This window comes from Verticillium alfalfae, genomic scaffold, assembly GCF_000150825.1.
Source record: "Verticillium alfalfae VaMs.102 supercont1.1 genomic scaffold, whole genome shotgun sequence".
NCBI classification, from domain to species: domain Eukaryota; kingdom Fungi; phylum Ascomycota; class Sordariomycetes; order Glomerellales; family Plectosphaerellaceae; genus Verticillium; species Verticillium alfalfae.
This window is the reverse complement of record NW_003315038.1, coordinates 2679232-2696007: the sequence shown is the minus strand read 5'-3', so window position 1 is coordinate 2696007 and position 16776 is coordinate 2679232. Positions and strand designations below refer to the sequence as shown.

Here is a 16776-nt window from a genome sequence, read left to right as displayed (position 1 = left end):
AAGTACCAAAGATCATCCCGTCCAATCGCTTCCTGTTCTTCTCCCTCAAAGCCACCGGGAAGTCCGACGTTCTCTTCAAACTGGACCACCCCAGAGTGCGGGAGATCCAACTCTGCCAGCAGATCGCTCTCGAAGAGGAGAGAATTCCAGTAAATGCGCTCGGTCAACTCCCGCTGGTTGGGCGGTACCCTGTTCGGTGACATGAGAAGAAGCTGCAGCTTCGTGCTGGTAGTACAAAGCAGGTTCCAGGCCTCCAAGGGGCGGACTAGGTAGAATAAGTACGCAGAAGCCAGCAAGTGGCACTGTGCTGCGAGAACGTTATTTGAAGTCATCATGCCCGGGAGAAGAGCCCATGCAGCGGTGAAGTATTGCAGTCCGGGGGGGTCTTCTCCAGGCATGATGCGTGAGATGCTTCCTCGCAAGCTGGCCTGTCCCAGAGCCAGTACAAGAAGGACGATGCAGCTCTCGGCGCCCTCGCGGAAGCCGTTGGATAGCGCCGTCCGGTAGTGGCTCCTCCAGGTGTAAGGGTTAACGCAAGCGTACCATACGTTAACGTGGTCAAAATAGGCTTCGATGTATGCTGTAGTGTTGGACAGGTCGACACACGGCGTCTTCGTCAGCGAGTGCAGCGGCTCTCGCGCCATCTCAAGCTGTAGCAGGATTTGCGGATCGTACGGTCGTGACACAAGGTCGCGAATTAAAGGCCACTGCAGTAGGTGTAAAGCCGCGTTCGTGTGAATCTTGGGCATCGTGGAGATGTTGGGCGGGTTATGCCAGGTGCCCAGACCCCCGCTGGGGATGATGGAAGTAAAGTTGGTGGTCCCGGCAACCCCGACTAGGTTTCGCCATTCAGTCCGGAGCCGTTGCTCATTGATGGTGACTCGTGCTAATCTGGATGCCGCCGCCGGAGGCCCGCAGCGACCATGTTCATCTGAAGAAGGCTCTCGATGCGGTTAAGGCGTTCAAGAATGAGCTTGTCGCCTGCATCCAGCTTGATGCCGGGTTCTCGGTAGATACACTCGGCGCCGAGCTCGGTGCAGAGCTTGCACTTGGGCTTGGTGCCATCGCAGCGAGACTTGCGGGATCGACACACCTCGCACTGAAAATATGGTCAGCGAAAAAAAAAGCTCGTGGCAGCTCAGTCAGGAGCGTCACACATACAGCGATGGTAGCCCTCCTTCGCGGATAGTCAACTCCGGCATCGGTGTTGCGGCGCTTCAGTGGGTTCGACCCCTCGTCACTGGGTGTTTTGTTCATATCACTGAAGCCGTTGATACGCTGGTCGGATGATTGAGACATGTTTCTGGCCTTTTGCACGGCACTGATCAGACCATCCCGGCTAAAGCTGGGCGTGCGATGATTTTTGAGCGACGAGGGTGACTTGAGCGGATGAGTGCCGTTTACAGCCGTCAATGAGGGCGAAGGTACTTCGATGTGGAAGCTATCTCTGCTTGCCATGGGATAGGGTCGTACTACTGCCCCCGAAGCAGATGGGGGAGAGTCGCCCGTCGAGGACGGGGACATTTCCTGGGTCAGGCGAATGCGCTTGGGAGCCGACGTAGTGGGCAACGATGGCGCGTGCTCTGCGACGAGAGCAACACAATGTGGCGAATACACCAGGAGTCCGTTGGGCTCAGCAGACTGCAAACAGCAGCAAGGGCGGCAGGTGGTGCACCAGTTGCGAGCGACAACGCCAGGTGACTGAGTGAGAGGCGGATTGCCGTTATCGAGGCAGCATCCTACGGTCGTGAAAGAATCTGAAGAGTGATCTCAGGCTTTTTGGGTGGTGGTGGGGGATCAGTCTTTTGAGGTGTGGGCACCAAACGACAATGGAAAGACAAGTCGTCGGTTAGAAACGATGCGGAGGCGCGTGATGGGGAGGGCAGTCTTCTTGAAGGAGAAGCGAAGGAGAGAGCTCCGTCTAGTCACCTTCACATCTTGCTCCTCGGCTTGTTGCCCCAGTCTCTAGTCTCTAAGTGTACTGGTAGGGCCTCCTGGTTGCTATTAGACGGCCAGGGTCCCGCTAGGCTGCCTGGTTGCGAGTCGCCGTTAGCCCTGGTCGGAGGTCCTCTCTCGTGCGGTTCTCGCGAGCGGAGTGGTGGAGACTTGGGAACTTTTGGAGGGGAACGAGGACAGGGGACCAGGGGGTGGGTGGGTGAGATGGGGAATTGCTGATGGATGGCATGGGGAACGGCCACGAGAGGCGCTAACGGACCTGGGCCCTGTCAGTGTGCCAAATTCTCGAGTCCGTCGGCGAGGAACAGGCGGCCGTCTGGGCGGCCACTTGGTGGTCGGCGCTGGTGTCGGCGGACGCACCACACCGCAGGAGGAGCACCCCCGGTCAGCCGCCTGGGGTCTTGATGGTTGTTCGAAGCGGAGGTGGAGGAGCCAGGTCAGGCCAGGGTATTGTAGGGGAGGGGGACAAAGCTGGGGGGGTGGATTTCTTGCGTACGGTCCTGCGTCTGTCCGCCATGTGTTGGGGGTACAAGGCAATACCTCGTCCATGAGACCTCACCACCCCCTCAATTTCCATCCAATGTGGCGGTCTCGTTCGGGAACGGTGCTGTCGAAATAGTCATCGAGCCGGGGCAGGGCAGATGAGCACCGGACGAGACCTGACGCCACGACACGAAGTGCTGTCCCTTTCTCACGAGAAGAGGAAGCTTTTGGATAGCCACGTTCTTCGCCCCATGCGGCGAGAAAAACGATATAGTTGCCAATGGCATACGGCACACACGGGTGTTGCTGGATCGAGGGCTCGACAAATGTATTCGTCTCTGGCTGGGCGCTGAATTTCTTGGCTGTCTTCGTCGGGGCCGAAATGCCTTCCGCGCCATCCATCTGAGGGCAAGGAAGTTGAATCCAGTGGTGCGCTGCGCAGAAGCTGCGGTCTACAGGTGAAGGTCGACCCTGGCGGAAGCTACTAGCAGGTCTTGCATGAAAGCAACTTGGGGGCGCATGTTGGTGATCTGGGCGAAATTCTGGGCAATCTGGGGGAGGCAGCTGGGAGGCAACCACACGACACCAGAGGTAGGGCGAGGCAAGAGCGAGAGGACGAGAAGGCACTGTGCTGAAAGGGGGTGCTTCCTGTGGCCTGAGACGAAGCGTCGCCCACCGTCGTGTAGTTCCAGAGAGACGGCGCCGCGGTCCACGCGGCAGTGGTGACTTGGCGGGATGAACCCCCTCCCCCCCTTTCCTCTTCTGTGCCTCTCTTGCGCCCGCGCCTACCTCGTTGGAGATGGGCTGACCTCCTCCATCAGACTGTGTGGATCCGTCGGCTCCGACTGAGGAATCGCACGCGCCTTTGCTCTTTGCGCTCTGCGCCCCACGAGACAGATCGTCCGCTGCAAGTTCCCTGAGACTACCTAGATTAGCTTCTTCTGCTTGACCCTTCACGGCCCAACGACATCCATCCAGCTTCACCACCTCCTTGCAATTGACACCCTCCTCGACATGCATCGTCTCCATCTTGCGACATGACGGGCTTGACATCTGCTTCATTTGCTTTCGCCTCCGGAAAGAGAGTTTGCGATTCCAGATCGAGTCACTTGCACCTAGAGTCTCTATCACTTCGCGAAGCCAAACTTTTCTTACCCTCACTCAGGCCTCCTAGCTCAGGCCTGATCCCGGTTTCTCTTCGAACACATGAGCCTCTATATACCCAGCGAAGCAGAACACAGCTATCGGCTGATGTCTACGTGCGTTAGGGCCCATGGTATGTACTGATTTTGTGGGTGTGGTGTGTTGGACCTCCCAATGCATCCGAAGGTAGATATTTAGGATAAATTCCTCCCTGCCCAAATAGCCCTCACACAGTATGCCAAAAATCACCGGAGCCTTTGGTCGGCTTCAGGATGAGAAGAGCGTAGAAACCATGTCGACCTGAATTATTCGCTGCGGATGGCGTCTTTCCCACTCATACCACATATGGCTCGGCCAGAGATGTCTCTCAAAGGTGCTCTTTGTATACGCCCGCACACGTTTCTTTGGCACTTGTGGTCTGACAATATGGAACTTGGATAAGCGAAGCGCAGACAGCATTTGTCCCCTGTCTCGTGCCTCCGCTTACTCGGCAACCGGCTACTTCTCGCTTCCGCATCTCGTCTATGCTGTACAATTGTCGTTGCGCAGAAGCCACGTTGGTGTGAGCAATCTGGCTCTTCTTGACATCCCCTCCTAGCGCTTCGGTACAGCTGCAGAATTGCAGAGCTGTATATTGGATACATCGATCCCGTCCAGCTGCTCGGTATTGGCGTGGTCCATACCATGTCAAGCCCGCATATTTACCCCGAGCCTGCCAGCCAGATTTACATCAAGGATCAAAACGCATTGGCAAGGGTCTCAAGGTTTATTTCGCGCACTGCGCGGTAAACTGAGGCTTTGGAATCGTCTCTACCTCTCTGTAACGTACAACTCGGACGCTATTCAACAGCCAAAAAGGTTATTCCCTAGAGTTCCTAGCTCATTTGGGAGCTTCGACGACCCGGTGACTTCTACCAGTCGCTGTCCAAGTTCAACCGCATCAACCATCTGAGAGATTTTCTAGAGACACCAACAATCACCTTTATTCTTACTCGTATACGCGCAGAACGATTGACAGCGCAATCATGGCGGTTGGCGATGACAGTCGTCAGTCAAGTCTTCCATGCCAACGTCGCGTATTGTTGTGGGGCCTGCTGTAAGTCTAGACTCAACGGAGTACTACCAGCCGATCTGACGTCCGGCAATCGGACCACCATCAAGACGGGGGTGGTTGCTTTCTGGTGTACATGGTACGCTCTGATTCGGCCAGACCCATCTGAAAGACGCCTCGACCAGACAGTGAAAATGCCATACATTGCAGCGATGTCCAAGACGACGAGGCTATACGTACAAAGGACCTGAAGACGTTTGAATCGCGCAATGTGACACTCGTTTCGCTACCTGCGTTACTGCTCACGAGTATGGCCACGTCAGGCATCAGACGCGCCCGTTATTTTTTCTCATTCCTTTTGGGCCCGGAGATGCTAGCCGCCGAAGCGGTGCCACAAGGCACGAGTGCGCAGGCGGGCTTCAACTTGCCACTCGTGGCTCGTCATCCGCAGACCCCTGCCCCTAGAATAACCTTGCCGACAGCCAATGTGACCAGCCTGCATCTGTCATGCCGACCTAAGTGGCTAGTCAAGAGCTCGCTGTTGTTGAGCTGCAAGCCACATCAACGCAAAGGACATCAATGGCCCTCCACAAGTAAGACTTCCAAGCACCGTACCCCAGAAGTCGTTTTGTTTCTTCCGCCTAGACATGAGCTGATTTCCGTTACATCGGTCCAGATTTCCCCCAGATACCATGGGTGCCCAATCCTCCATGCTTCTCGATAATATGCGCTAGTTGTGTCCTGAAGGAAAACGACATGACTCGATCGCGATCTTGATGACAAGGCTGACGGCAGCATATTATAACCATCACCGATGCGAATACCGTTTGCCATTCTCCTCTCTTCACAATGCGATGTTGCTTTCGGATTGGAAAGCAGAAGCATCTGTCAATGGTTAGAAATGGTCATTGAAGACGAAGTGGCCTGTGCCAACGTGCAAAGAAGCCTGTAAGAGACTCTTGGTTGAGCCGTGTATGCAGACGACTGCTCTGTTGCCTTGTGGACCTTGCCTTCGCATCTCCGTCCTGCTGTCAAGGATGAGCGGTGACCATCACCGACAATGCAGTCTGGGTGTCCAGTGCCGACCAAACTTGATAAGTTTCTGGGTGCGAAGCGACACCGGGATGGCTGGTGCCCTCGACATGGCGATGGGTAGCTGACCATCGCTGCCCATTTCGACCAACAAGAACCAACTCCAGGGTCCTGCGTCTAAAGATGGCCAAGACGTACACTCGGCAGTATCACCGGCTTGCTAAATAATTGCTGCATCGATGAAGGGAGGCTCCCGTTCCTTGCACCATCTCCTCTGACGTTCAAAGCCCATCGCGCCGAGGCGTCGATTCTGTAATATCTGTATATTAAGCAGCGCACGCCTTTCACGTGGCCAATCCAGCCCAGGCCAGCCTAGGGGTCCATCCAGTCTATCCAAGCAACCTCGCTTGCTCCCGCGTGTGGAGAAGCGACGTCGTCTAGACTCGACTCGATTGCAATAGCTCCTTTTTTTCGTGGTTCCCTTTTCTTCCGCCAGTCTGGACTGTCAGCGGACTCGTATTCGTAGCCCGCTCGACGGCTGAACGCGGGGAGAGAAAGAAATGCTCGGTTCTCACCTGACGGATGCACCCCACGACTCCACCCCGAGGAGCAGGAAAGGAAATGAATGCCATGACGGTCGGCCTGCCTGCCTGCCTGCCTGCCGTGGCTCTCTTCCTCCCACACCTCCCCACAATCGTGTCTAGCTGCTTGTGTGCAGAAAATCAAGCGGAGGCTCCTGGAGCCGTTTCTCTTTAGCCTTTCTCGTTTCTCTGGGTCCCCTTCCCCCGCACGCGTGCCGGTGGCGCTGCAGGGCGCTCGCGTCAAGTGGACTGGTGGCTGCGGCGCCCATTTTCTGCCATGCAGAGCTCGCAGGCCCGGCCAGAGGCACGCAACCGTGGCGGCAGCGAGCCAGTAATCGATGCATTACCTGGACGACGCGCCGGATCATGCCGTGGGGTGGGTACAGAATTTGGTGGTGAGAACGGGCGGCATGGGCGGGCGAAGCGGTCACAGGTTGCAACGGCGACGGGGTTGGTTGTGTCCCCAAGCATCATCACGGGGGTTGCATGCGATGCGAAATGTCTCCAGCACGGCGGGGGCACTGCTGGGACGTCATGCATCAGTGGAGAAGCATGTTTCTTCAAGTTGAGAGTTACAGGTCTGGTCAGGCATGTGAAAGCCCTTTCGCGAGGTATGCTCCGTCTACTTGAATGTATAACCGCATTACATGTCAGGGGACCAGGGAGTCGTGTGCAGCTTCGACCAAATGTCACGTCAAACCCCACACTTGTCGGCAAAGATGACAGCCGTCACCTCTCCCTCGAGCTTGATACTGGCAATAATCTCTTGGAGTTGCCCCGTCTCGGCATTTCGCCTCAGGATAACTACCCGGCCGTCTTGCTGGACTGCAACGGCAACGAGCGACCCATTCCCGTTCGTTGAGAAGTGACGTGGAATGAGCCCGCCGGCGGGAAACTTTTGTAGGAAGACTAGTTCACCCGTCTCAGGGCTGATCAGGTAGGTGATGAGGGAGTCGGACTCGATATCTCCGGCGCCAGTGGCGTCTGGGCCCTCGACGTCGGGACTAGGAATTATGAAGGAGCGCTCGTTGCGGGACGAGACGGTGAGGAACCGATTGTCCGGCTGCTTCCTGTCAGTCTACATGTTTGAGGAAAGAAGCAATTGGTAGACAAAGGGATCGAGAACGTACGGAAATGGCTATCTCAGCGGCGGCAGCACCTTCAGGGACCGTATTGCCGGCGCCGTGGGTGGGACACTGAAAAACGCGGTCGAAGCGAATTTCGTCGTTACCAAAGTACGAGACGGCGTAGGATGTGATCGTGTTTGCGAGTTCGGTGACAAGATAGAGGTAGGTTGCTCCCGTTGGAGACTCAAAAAAGACAACATGACGGGGCCCGCTCCCGGGAGCGGTGATGAGAGGCTTGATGGAGTGGAGAGCGAGGGTCGATGAGTCGATAAGGTAGACCCGGACGAGGTCGGCGCCGAGGTCTGGAACAAGCAGGAAGCGGCCGGTCGGGTCGATGGCTACTTGGTGCGGATGAGGTGCCTCCTGGCGGGAGGGCACAGGTCCTGGTGAGGGGAGGGTGAAGGTTGTGGTGTTGAGGAGTGTCAGGGCCGAGAGGGTTGTCACATTGATGGTTGTGAGCGAGGAGCCAATGCTGGCAGGATTGGCAAGGTCAGCAAGTGTTTGAGGCCATCACAGACTCTTGAGAGAGAGACTTCGGGGGAGACTGCATACTATTGCGCCACGGCCAGGCCTCTGCCTTCGTCGCCGTACTTTACAGCACTCACGGGCCCGATGACAGTGTCAACTTTCCCCAACAGGGCGAGCCTGCCGTTGGAAACATTGAATGCAGATACGGAACCATGATCGGCCATCAGGCCCTCATCGGTACAGTAGAGCACCGAGTCACTGGCATCGAGCGTCAGCCATGAGGGGCTCGGCGCGCAAGCCTTCGACTCGGACACAAGGCGCAGAGTGGCGTTGCCATCTGAAGTGAGGGTGAGGATGAGGGCGGTGACGGTGCCAGAGTACGACGAGGCGTACAGGATGACTGATTGCGCAGCGTCCGGTGCCGGGGGTCGTCCGGGGATGTGGAGGAAGGCCGGTGATGCGTCCGGGTGGAGGTGGAGGAGGGTGATGGTCAGGATCAGGGTTAGAGAGATGAGGAGGACAGACGGGGCAGTGAAGAGAGGGCGACGACGGTCGCGGAGAGGCTGGGGAGGTGTGGGATTAGAAGTCGGGACTGATCTAGCCTTCATCGTCACTGATGAGGGCTAGTCGGACGGGGAAGGCTAGTCGTTGTCCGAGAGAGGGCGAGAGAGGACGACTGGCGAGATGGCCAGCAGGCTAAGGTAGGTAGGTACCTTGGCCGACAGTGGAAAGGAAGACGCTGAAACGGTGGGCGACGCCAGCCAACGATGCAAGCTACAGTGGAAAGTGACAGATATCAGACGATGCGAGGGCTCAACTTGAATCATCCCTTTTGGGGGAGGTATGTATGAGCATCCGGAGTCAAACAAGAAGGCGGTTAGGTGAAGTGGATCAAGACGCGATCCGGGCCAAGCTCTGGAGGGTCACACAGACGTTGGGTTGGATACATAGTACAGTGACGTGTTTTTACTGGTGGCAGGTATCATGCAGCTAGCTACTGGTCGTGCGGGGAAAGAGGTGTGTGTCTGGTCCCCTTGGTCCCTTCCTCAGGTGCCTGGAAGTGCCTTCTCTTCCCCCAAATTGTGCTGTGCTTGCCAGGGGCCATCCCTGTCCGGTAGTCGCCCTGTCTATCCCCATCTCCAGGCGGTTCATGATCGTTGTCCCTCGTCCTATCTTCCCATCTTGCCGTGCGTGGCTAGTTGACAAGAGATGCAAGCGTCGACAGTGCCTTAGTCCCGCATCCGCTCTCGCGACAACAGTCGACATGAGGCACTCTCCCCGCCGCGAAATTCCTCCTTTCGTATTTTGCCCCCAATCGCAGGCCAGCAGCTGGCATCCTGGGCGTATGCACATCAGCGGCAACTTCGCCGCCTCCACGAGGTCAAGTGACGAAGTCTCGCATGCTGTCTTGCGTCGAGTCTGCTGCTCGGTGCTCGGTGCTCGGTGTTTTCTTCAGTTGGGTCCCATGCTCAACTTGATCGAGGATTTTACCATGTCTTCGATGGGACTGGGAGACCTCGCTGGTGACTAGCTGACCCCCGGGGCCAATGCCTGGAAAAAGAGTGCCAAATCCGACAGGCGGGCACAAATCGCATCTTATGAATGAACCCCCAATGATTGTTGTCCGAAAAATCTACAATCTGACAATTCTGCACGAATCGAGAGGATATACCTAGGATCATTTCAAAAAGCAGACCGACTCCCAGAGAACCCTGCTTCCTTTTTTTTTTTTTTTTTAATAAGTACGCCAGAAGATCCTCGTGCCACAAAGGACAGTATCTAGATGAGCACTCGCCTCAGCTATGGGGTATCAACTGTCAGCCTGGGAACTCTTCCCAAAATGAAGAGACACCCAAAGCACCGAAAACTGCACCACTCATCCTGACGTGCTTTGTGAGCCGTGGGACAGGCTAAGAAGCAGCACGTCAAATGGCCATGAACTGAGTGCGCATTCTTCTGCTGAAAGATCAAGAGTCAATCTTAGCATCGCCCCAGTCAATCCATGAGATCGAAATGATGGATTGCGGCGGGGAATTCGATCCACTCGTGGATAGCGGACCGCGCCGTTATCGATCGTGACACGACTCGAGGATCGTCATTCTCAGCTCCACTAGTCGCGGGGCTCTCAACAACCAACCTCATCGCAATAGTTTCCTATTTATCGACCGTACTGGACTTGGAATGACCTCGAATAGGCAATCGTTTTGTTATCCAGAATCCCCTCTTCGCTGGTGTCGTCACGCATTTCACCCCTATCATTCAGGTCCTTCGCAGCGACGCTCACAGACACCACGGTGCTGCCTGCTCCGACCTGCTGCTCACCGCCATCGGCTCTTAAGCCTCCCATCTCGACCGAGTCAAACTGCGCATAACCTGTTCGTTGCTGCCAGTGTGGCTTGACCTGCGAGCCGTCGGCGTATTTGGCTGATCGCGAGGGACGAGAAGTGCCATACGAGGAGCCCATGAGCTTGGGGGCAAAGCGTTTCAAGAACTTCCGGAATGTGGGCATCGAACCGCACATAACAAAGAGATTGACCTCCACGAAACTGAATAGTGTCAGTGCATTCGATCATTAGTTTCATTTCCGGTCGTCAGAATCAGTGACTTACGACCAAACATTGGCGGGGGCAGCAACCCATGGAATGTCAGAGGATCCGAGGAGGGACGGAAGATATACCATCCGCACGACCGATGTTGCTACAGTCCTTTTGTTTTCTGTCAGTAACAAGAACTAATTCATCTCGGGACACTGAGGGGCGAGTCCTACACCGAACCAACGCCGAACATGATGCCCGCCCCGATCTTTTGAGCCAGTGGCATCTTCAATTTGATGATGGTCGGAATTGGTATCACGAAAAGAACAACGTCGGACACAATGTTGGCTACAGCGATAGCAATGTATACCACGGGAAAGTCGACACATTTCCCCGTAGCGTAAGGGTCCCACGCAGACCGGATCGGCTTGCATCCGAAAAGTAGCAACCCCGCAATGGTGACAGTGTAGCTGGCAACCATGGCGATGGCAAACCAGATGATGATATTGAACCACCTCTGCGGCGATATTCGAAGGTATAGTGTCAGGAGTGAGGTTTTTCTGAGGCCATTACAGGTGATGAAGATCGGGGCGGCAATGTAAGAACTCTGCCAGCCGCCATTGTTAGCTTGGAGTCAAACAGGACTTTGAAAGGTAGAACGCTTTACCAGCATGTGTTTTTCGAACACATCGATTGGCATTTCCCAAGCATGATGCCCCAAACCACCAAGTGAAATGGACCCTGAGAGACGGGGGTTTAGCCATCGTACTACTGCGCTAGGTGGGAAGCCAAACGTAACTTACAGATCTGGACCGACTGCATCACCACAGAGGCCATCTGCCTTCGAGTTAATCACTACAATCCATCTTCGCACATCATATCTTTGGCGTACCCATGCAAAAGTAATCAAGACTGTGAATGCCCCTGGTTAGTGCCAGACGAGAATTAGAGCACTTGACGTAGGAAGGGAGACTGACCATCGTCAACTTGTAAGCCGCCCGCCAGAGCCTGCTTCGTGTACAGCCTCTGCATCAAGCAAACGAGCGCCGTGGATCCGAGTACGCCGAAAATAAAAAAGTGGTCAACCACGTTCTGCTGCTGAGGCTTATCAAAGTTCACTTCATAGCCGTCCGGCGGTGATATGAAAGTTGTGACACCGTTGGTCACTGGAAAGGACATGACGTTGATTGCTGCACGCCGAAAGAGACGCTACGAGATAGTTGTAGACGATAGGCAAGCTAAGACAGTATCAGAATGAAGACCTTTCAGAATTTATGAGGTTCGTGGCTCAGGACCTAATTTTGGGGGAATAGATCGCCACGACTTCTCGATGGTCGAAATCCTCCTGAAGAACCAACCCATGACGCTGGTTGAATTCTTCGCTGTGCACCCTGGGAACGAAGCCCAAATCCATGTCGAGAGTCTTCCTCACGTCGTCCACCAGTTTGATACCAAAACAAGGGTAGATGCTGCGGAGTATTCATGACCGTTGGTCTCCCAGATGCGATCAGCACAACGGCACCTCCTGCATTGGACGAATGCCGCTGCTGCGCCGCACAGCGGCAGCCAAGGGATTAAACTTTACGCACAAGAGATTGCCCTTCGCCAGGCGAAGGAGTTCCAAGCCCACAAGTACGTCTCAAAGCAATTATTGTCATTCCCGTCTTGCTCTTTCGTGTCAGGGGTTGTTGACTCGCGGCCCAACCAAAAGCCAAGAAAGCAGCTCTGTTGGCAAATTTGTATGCAGTTGGTTCTTGAAGCCCCGGAGCGCAGGGGTTGTCGGAGGCCGGAACAGCCAACCCCTGTTTCCGGCGTCTCTTCCCGGCTTTTCGGCCGGGGGTGGGATCAGGGTCCTGTTCTGGACCTTGGACCACCGTGGAAACCCGCTGTAAAAGCGGGATTTGTTGATGATAGTAAGATTTCTTTAGCCCTTTAGTCCGCCGTTGCGTTTAAGTTGTGCTGCGGGCCTAAGAGCATGTCACTATGCTCACTGTCAAGATGAACGAATTGGAATTCCGGTCGTCAACGTCAGATGACCCTTCTCCTGCCTGCAATGGAGCTGGTCATTTTGATGAGGAGGACAATGTGAAGGCTACATTAGAGCCATCGTCGCCGTGTTCAGACCGAAAGAGCCATGACAAGACAAGCCTCTCCGCTTGGCGATGCCCCTTGCCGTCGGATGCCACCGATTGTAGATGGCCAGACTCTTGTCAACCCATGCTTCAACTCTGCATCTAGCCCTGTCATCCTGCAAGCGACGACCAACAAGCACACTCGCCCCTGTCCTGACGAATATCACACAGCTCGGTGTTTGGATTATCAAAAGCCACCCCGTTGCACTCTGGAATTTCCCATAATTCCTCGTCTCCCACGTGTGCAATCTGTCTGCGAGCCAATCTTCCCCTAGAACCTGTCAGCCTAAACCAACGGACCACCGTCACCCTCCTCAAAGAAAGCAATGGCCCGCGTCAACTCGATGCTCGCCGTCGCGGCGGCGGCACTGTTCGGCGCCACGCTCGCCACGTGCAAGAGCAACACCGGCCTCCTGCAGATGGTGACCTACGTGAAGCGTCACCCAGACTTCACGCGCCAGGAGTTCTGGGACTACTGGCAGACGCAGCACGCGCCGAGGGTCGCGCCCCTGGCCGCGCACTTCAACATCAGCCGCTACCAGCAGGTAAAAAGCAACCACCATAGCCCCTTGACCCCTTCCTTGCTCCGTCGTCACGTTGCCGGGACTTGAAGATATTTCCTTCTAACGCATGGCCCCAACGCTCAGGTCCAGGTCGGAGGCAAGATCCCGCCACCGTAGCCGGCGCCGCGGAGCCCGTGTCGAACGAGCTCGTCGACTTTGACGGCATCGCCATGTTCCTGTACGAGGCGCCCGAGGTCCTCGGCGCCATGCTCTCGCACCCTTACTACACCGCCGTCGTTGAGCCCGACGAGCACGTCTTCATCGACAAGTCGGCGCCGGGCAACGGCATGGTCGCGACGTACATTGGCAACCACGTCGAGGTCGTCGATAGGGCGAGGGACGTCTGGGTGGGAGACGACGCCACGCGTATCAAGTTCCAGCAGCTGTTCGACTCGTATGCGTAGAGGAGGCGTCGCACCTGGGGGAGTTGGACACGTGGGAATTCATGTCAATACTTCATGTTTGCGAGAGAGGACGCTCAAGGGCTTTTCCCCCAGAGAAGACAGTCGTTGTCGTGCCATAGAGCTTGAGTCTTTAAGGTTCTCTCCAATATATAATGTTTGGGTGTTCCTAAAGGGGCCATGGGTCTGGGTGATGTGGGGAGGTATCTCAACAGGGATGAAGTAGAGGGTTCAATCCGAGAAAGACCATCAGCACGACAATGACAAACAATTCAGCTGGATGGAGTGCCTCACCCAGGGCCTCAGAATAGCTTCTTCAACATAGAAATTTGAACAGATACAAACAATCAGGAATAAATGATGGAATGGTGAAATGTAAGATGCTCTCCAAGAACATCCTTGGGAGTGCTCCTGAAGGGTCAATAGAACGGTCAAGTTCGCGATTTGCACCCCCTTACCAGAGAACGAGTCCTGCGGATCGTCTTCCATCTACCCGAGCGGTGATCGCCTTTCCCCCAAAAGGCTGACCGACACAGGCTGCCTGCTAGTTCCAGAACACACCTAATCTATCAAACATGAGCTACCATCGATAGTGTGCTCGAAAAGTCGATCTCGGTATCTCGACACCAAGCACTGCCGCCCCGCCACGCGCAGTGTCACATGGAGGCTTCCCAAAGCAGTCAACGGGTCCGCTCGAAACGAGAACGGCTGCTCGTCACGGGGCCCCTGGCCCTCGCATGTCGACCAGTTTTTGAGTTCCACGAATCGATCATGACGAGAGGATGAATCGAAGCCTCGCCCCGGTCCGGCACTATTCAAGCCTACCAGTGCCAACCAACAAGAGAGTGACAGCATAGCTATAGGTAGAGAAGGGAGATGAGAAAGCTCCGTGTCGTCGCTGCAAACAAGCGCCAGTCCAGAAAGTCCGTCTTACCATCGTTGCATTGTGACGTGACGGGTGTATCATTCATCGGAAAAAAAAAACACAATGCACACACCCCTTATCCAGGCGATTGCCACCACCCCCCTACTCCCTACTGCATTGCAACTTCTCAGTGTACAACGAAATACAAATGCATGAATCGCGAAGGATCCTGGCATGCCACGCTCAGCCGTCCGCCCTGCTGACCCTTCAAGCCACGACACGCGGTGCGCTGTCTTGCATTGTTTTTTTTTTGGAAGTATCTAACACCCACCTTGATTGACCCTTCTCACCAAAGCCTTAAGACGCCCAGTATTGGACTATAGGACAGCCTCACCCAAAGATGTGTGTCGGTCCGTCCACCGACCTGCAGCGTTGCCGTCTCATCACATCCTCTGGGTAAATGCACTCCGGCAGTTCGACATTATCCTACCGACAGAACCTGCCGGCCGGCTGGGCCTCGGGAACGCTGAGCAAGGGGGCGGTGAGGGGAGTGACATCGTGGCCTGAGCTGCCGGCGAGAGGCAGCACTGGGCGCCGGGTAATCTGCTCAGCCGGCCGAAGACCATGCGGGGGTCCGGCCGGCTTAATCAGTCAGGCCTTTAGGCGCAACTTGAGATCCGTCTACAATGGCCGGCCTGTCCGACACGAGCATTGTCTCATATGGGAGATCGGCTCGGCGCTGGGTGTTTTGATCGGAAGCATTACAGGAAGACAAGGCGTGAGGAAACAGGGCGCTTTGTTCAGAGGGGCATGGGCAGCACAACTCATGGGCCAGCAAAAATACCCAGAATTCAACTTGATTCTTTCTACTCCTACCCAAAACTGACCACCAAATCTCTACGCTGGTATCATTTTCTGTTCGTTGTTGCCACTCTATGCTGGACTCCGCCTCTCTTTGCAAAGGCTCTTCATGCAACGCTATGCTTCAACCTTCTCTAATGGCGTTGTCGTTCCCTTGGATGGAGACATGCTGTAGGGCGCCTGAATACGTTAGTCGACCTAATGTTGCGAGTCACGAATCGCGAGACTTACCAAGACTTGCTTCGCGTTGCAAATCCGCCACGCCAGCTTCTTTACATTGCCGTCCGCCGGCACAACGGCCGGCGCGAACTCAACACCGAATGCCTGGTGAATGGCATACACAACACGCTTCGCATACTTGCTGTCCCGCTCAACGTGCCCGCCAAAGGGCTCGTCGACCGTCGTGGGTGCAATATCCGGATCGCGGTCAAGGCAGTTTCGCACAAGTGGCAACAAGGCCTGTTCAACGGCCTTCTCGTAGACGCCTAGCGAGTCGACCTCAACATCTTCTTCGTCGAAGCGGCCGATACGAACCTCAAAGGGCTGAGATATGGTCATGACGTTGTGCTTGCCATTGTGATGGTAGCGGAATTCAAACACGCCGGACGTCCACCAGAGACGATCACCCTCAAATACAACCTCGCCTTCGACGAGGGTAGTCGAGCCGTCGGAGGAGACAGGATGGTCGGGAACGAGGATGGCCTTGTCGGCGGTAGCGTCATACTGGCCGGGGGTTGTAGGAACCCAGCGACCGAGCGAGGGAACTTCGGTAGCCTCTCGCGAGTGATTGTCTGTGACCATGTACAGACCGATCCAGTCCTTGCTGCCGTGATTCGCGGGGGCCCGCCACTTCACCTTGAGAGGTGCACCATACTCGAACATGAGCGTCTCGACCCGATGAGGAAACCGGGCCGTGACGCTCTCCTTGCCAGTCGCGCGCTCGTTGGCCGCGGATAGACTAGACGGAGTTCCCTCCACCACCAGAGAGTAGTGCTTGGGGTTGAAGCCAGCAAGGTCGAGCGAGAGCCTAGTGATGGTGAAGCGCGCAGGATATGTGTTGAACAGGGCTGTCGTGTCACGCACAATGGTCTTGACACCTGATGTGAACTTGGGACGAGCGGCCTCGAGGAAGTCCTCCACGAAATGCGACGTGTCGTCCAGGACCTTGTCAACACCACGTTGCCAACCCTGAACAGGGGGCGGAAGCGATCGTTTGATGAACTTGGTCAAGCCGGCCTCTTCACGGAGGCTGCGGCCGTAGATCTTCTGCATATGGGGCTTCTCTACGTAGGCGATAAATCCTAGGGTCAGGATCTGGCTGAAGAGGGCCATGACGAAAATGGCTCGACTCCATGTGATAAGGGCAGCTCCCCACAACCCAGCGGTGCCGAAGACGCGCTCGGGGTTGTTCAGAAAACGGTAGATGGACGTGTAGGTCAGCTTGGCCTGGTGGTCATAGAAGAAGTCACCGAAGAACCAGCCAAACTCGCCTAGGGAGTCATAAACGCTGACAGCGGTCCAGATCTGCAGCGCAACAAGACCAGCGCCGAGAACGTGCCAGAGCAGGACCCAACCATAG

At 55.6% G+C, this 16776-nt stretch overlaps 6 protein-coding genes across 6 annotated transcripts in view; 1 reads left to right on the top strand and 5 right to left on the bottom strand.

The window, feature by feature from the left end:
- Positions 1 to 1458, bottom strand: part of VDBG_00821 (C6 zinc finger domain-containing protein) — a gene marked incomplete at both ends in the record, with an annotated part of 2153 nt that extends 695 nt beyond the window's left edge. The window contains 3 exons of the mRNA XM_003009092.1: positions 7 to 707; positions 923 to 1099; positions 1162 to 1458. Coding sequence (XP_003009138.1) covers positions 7 to 707; positions 923 to 1099; positions 1162 to 1458 — 1175 coding nt within the window. The remainder of the gene's footprint in view (positions 1 to 6; positions 708 to 922; positions 1100 to 1161) is intronic.
- Positions 1459 to 2511: 1053 nt separating this feature from the next.
- VDBG_00820 (predicted protein) lies at positions 2512 to 2841 on the bottom strand (the record flags this gene model as incomplete). Its single annotated transcript, XM_003009091.1, has 1 exon — positions 2512 to 2841. The coding sequence occupies one exon, from the start codon at positions 2839 to 2841 to the stop codon at positions 2512 to 2514; it is 330 nt and encodes a 109-aa protein (XP_003009137.1).
- A 4099-nt stretch (positions 2842 to 6940) lies between these two features.
- Positions 6941 to 8449, bottom strand: VDBG_00819 (conserved hypothetical protein; the record flags this gene model as incomplete). The annotated part of the gene is made up of 3 exons (XM_003009090.1): positions 6941 to 7309; positions 7377 to 7845; positions 7926 to 8449. 3 exons carry the CDS (start codon positions 8447 to 8449, stop codon positions 6941 to 6943), a joined length of 1362 nt encoding a protein of 453 aa, XP_003009136.1.
- Positions 8450 to 9999: 1550 nt separating this feature from the next.
- Positions 10000 to 11554, bottom strand: VDBG_00818 (conserved hypothetical protein; the record flags this gene model as incomplete). Its single annotated transcript, XM_003009089.1, has 4 exons — positions 10000 to 10387; positions 10609 to 10982; positions 11043 to 11116; positions 11353 to 11554. The coding sequence occupies 4 exons, from the start codon at positions 11552 to 11554 to the stop codon at positions 10000 to 10002; spliced, it is 1038 nt and encodes a 345-aa protein (XP_003009135.1).
- A 1279-nt stretch (positions 11555 to 12833) lies between these two features.
- Positions 12834 to 13474, top strand: VDBG_00817 (conserved hypothetical protein; the record flags this gene model as incomplete). Its single annotated transcript, XM_003009088.1, has 2 exons — positions 12834 to 13098; positions 13155 to 13474. The coding sequence occupies 2 exons, from the start codon at positions 12834 to 12836 to the stop codon at positions 13472 to 13474; spliced, it is 585 nt and encodes a 194-aa protein (XP_003009134.1).
- Positions 13475 to 15321: 1847 nt separating this feature from the next.
- The window catches only part of VDBG_00816 (phosphatidylethanolamine N-methyltransferase), a gene marked incomplete at both ends in the record, with an annotated part of 2943 nt that continues 1488 nt past the window's right edge, over positions 15322 to 16776 (bottom strand). The window contains 2 exons of the mRNA XM_003009087.1: positions 15322 to 15366; positions 15429 to 16704. Of these exons, the coding sequence (XP_003009133.1) occupies positions 15322 to 15366; positions 15429 to 16704 (1321 nt within the window). The remainder of the gene's footprint in view (positions 15367 to 15428; positions 16705 to 16776) is intronic.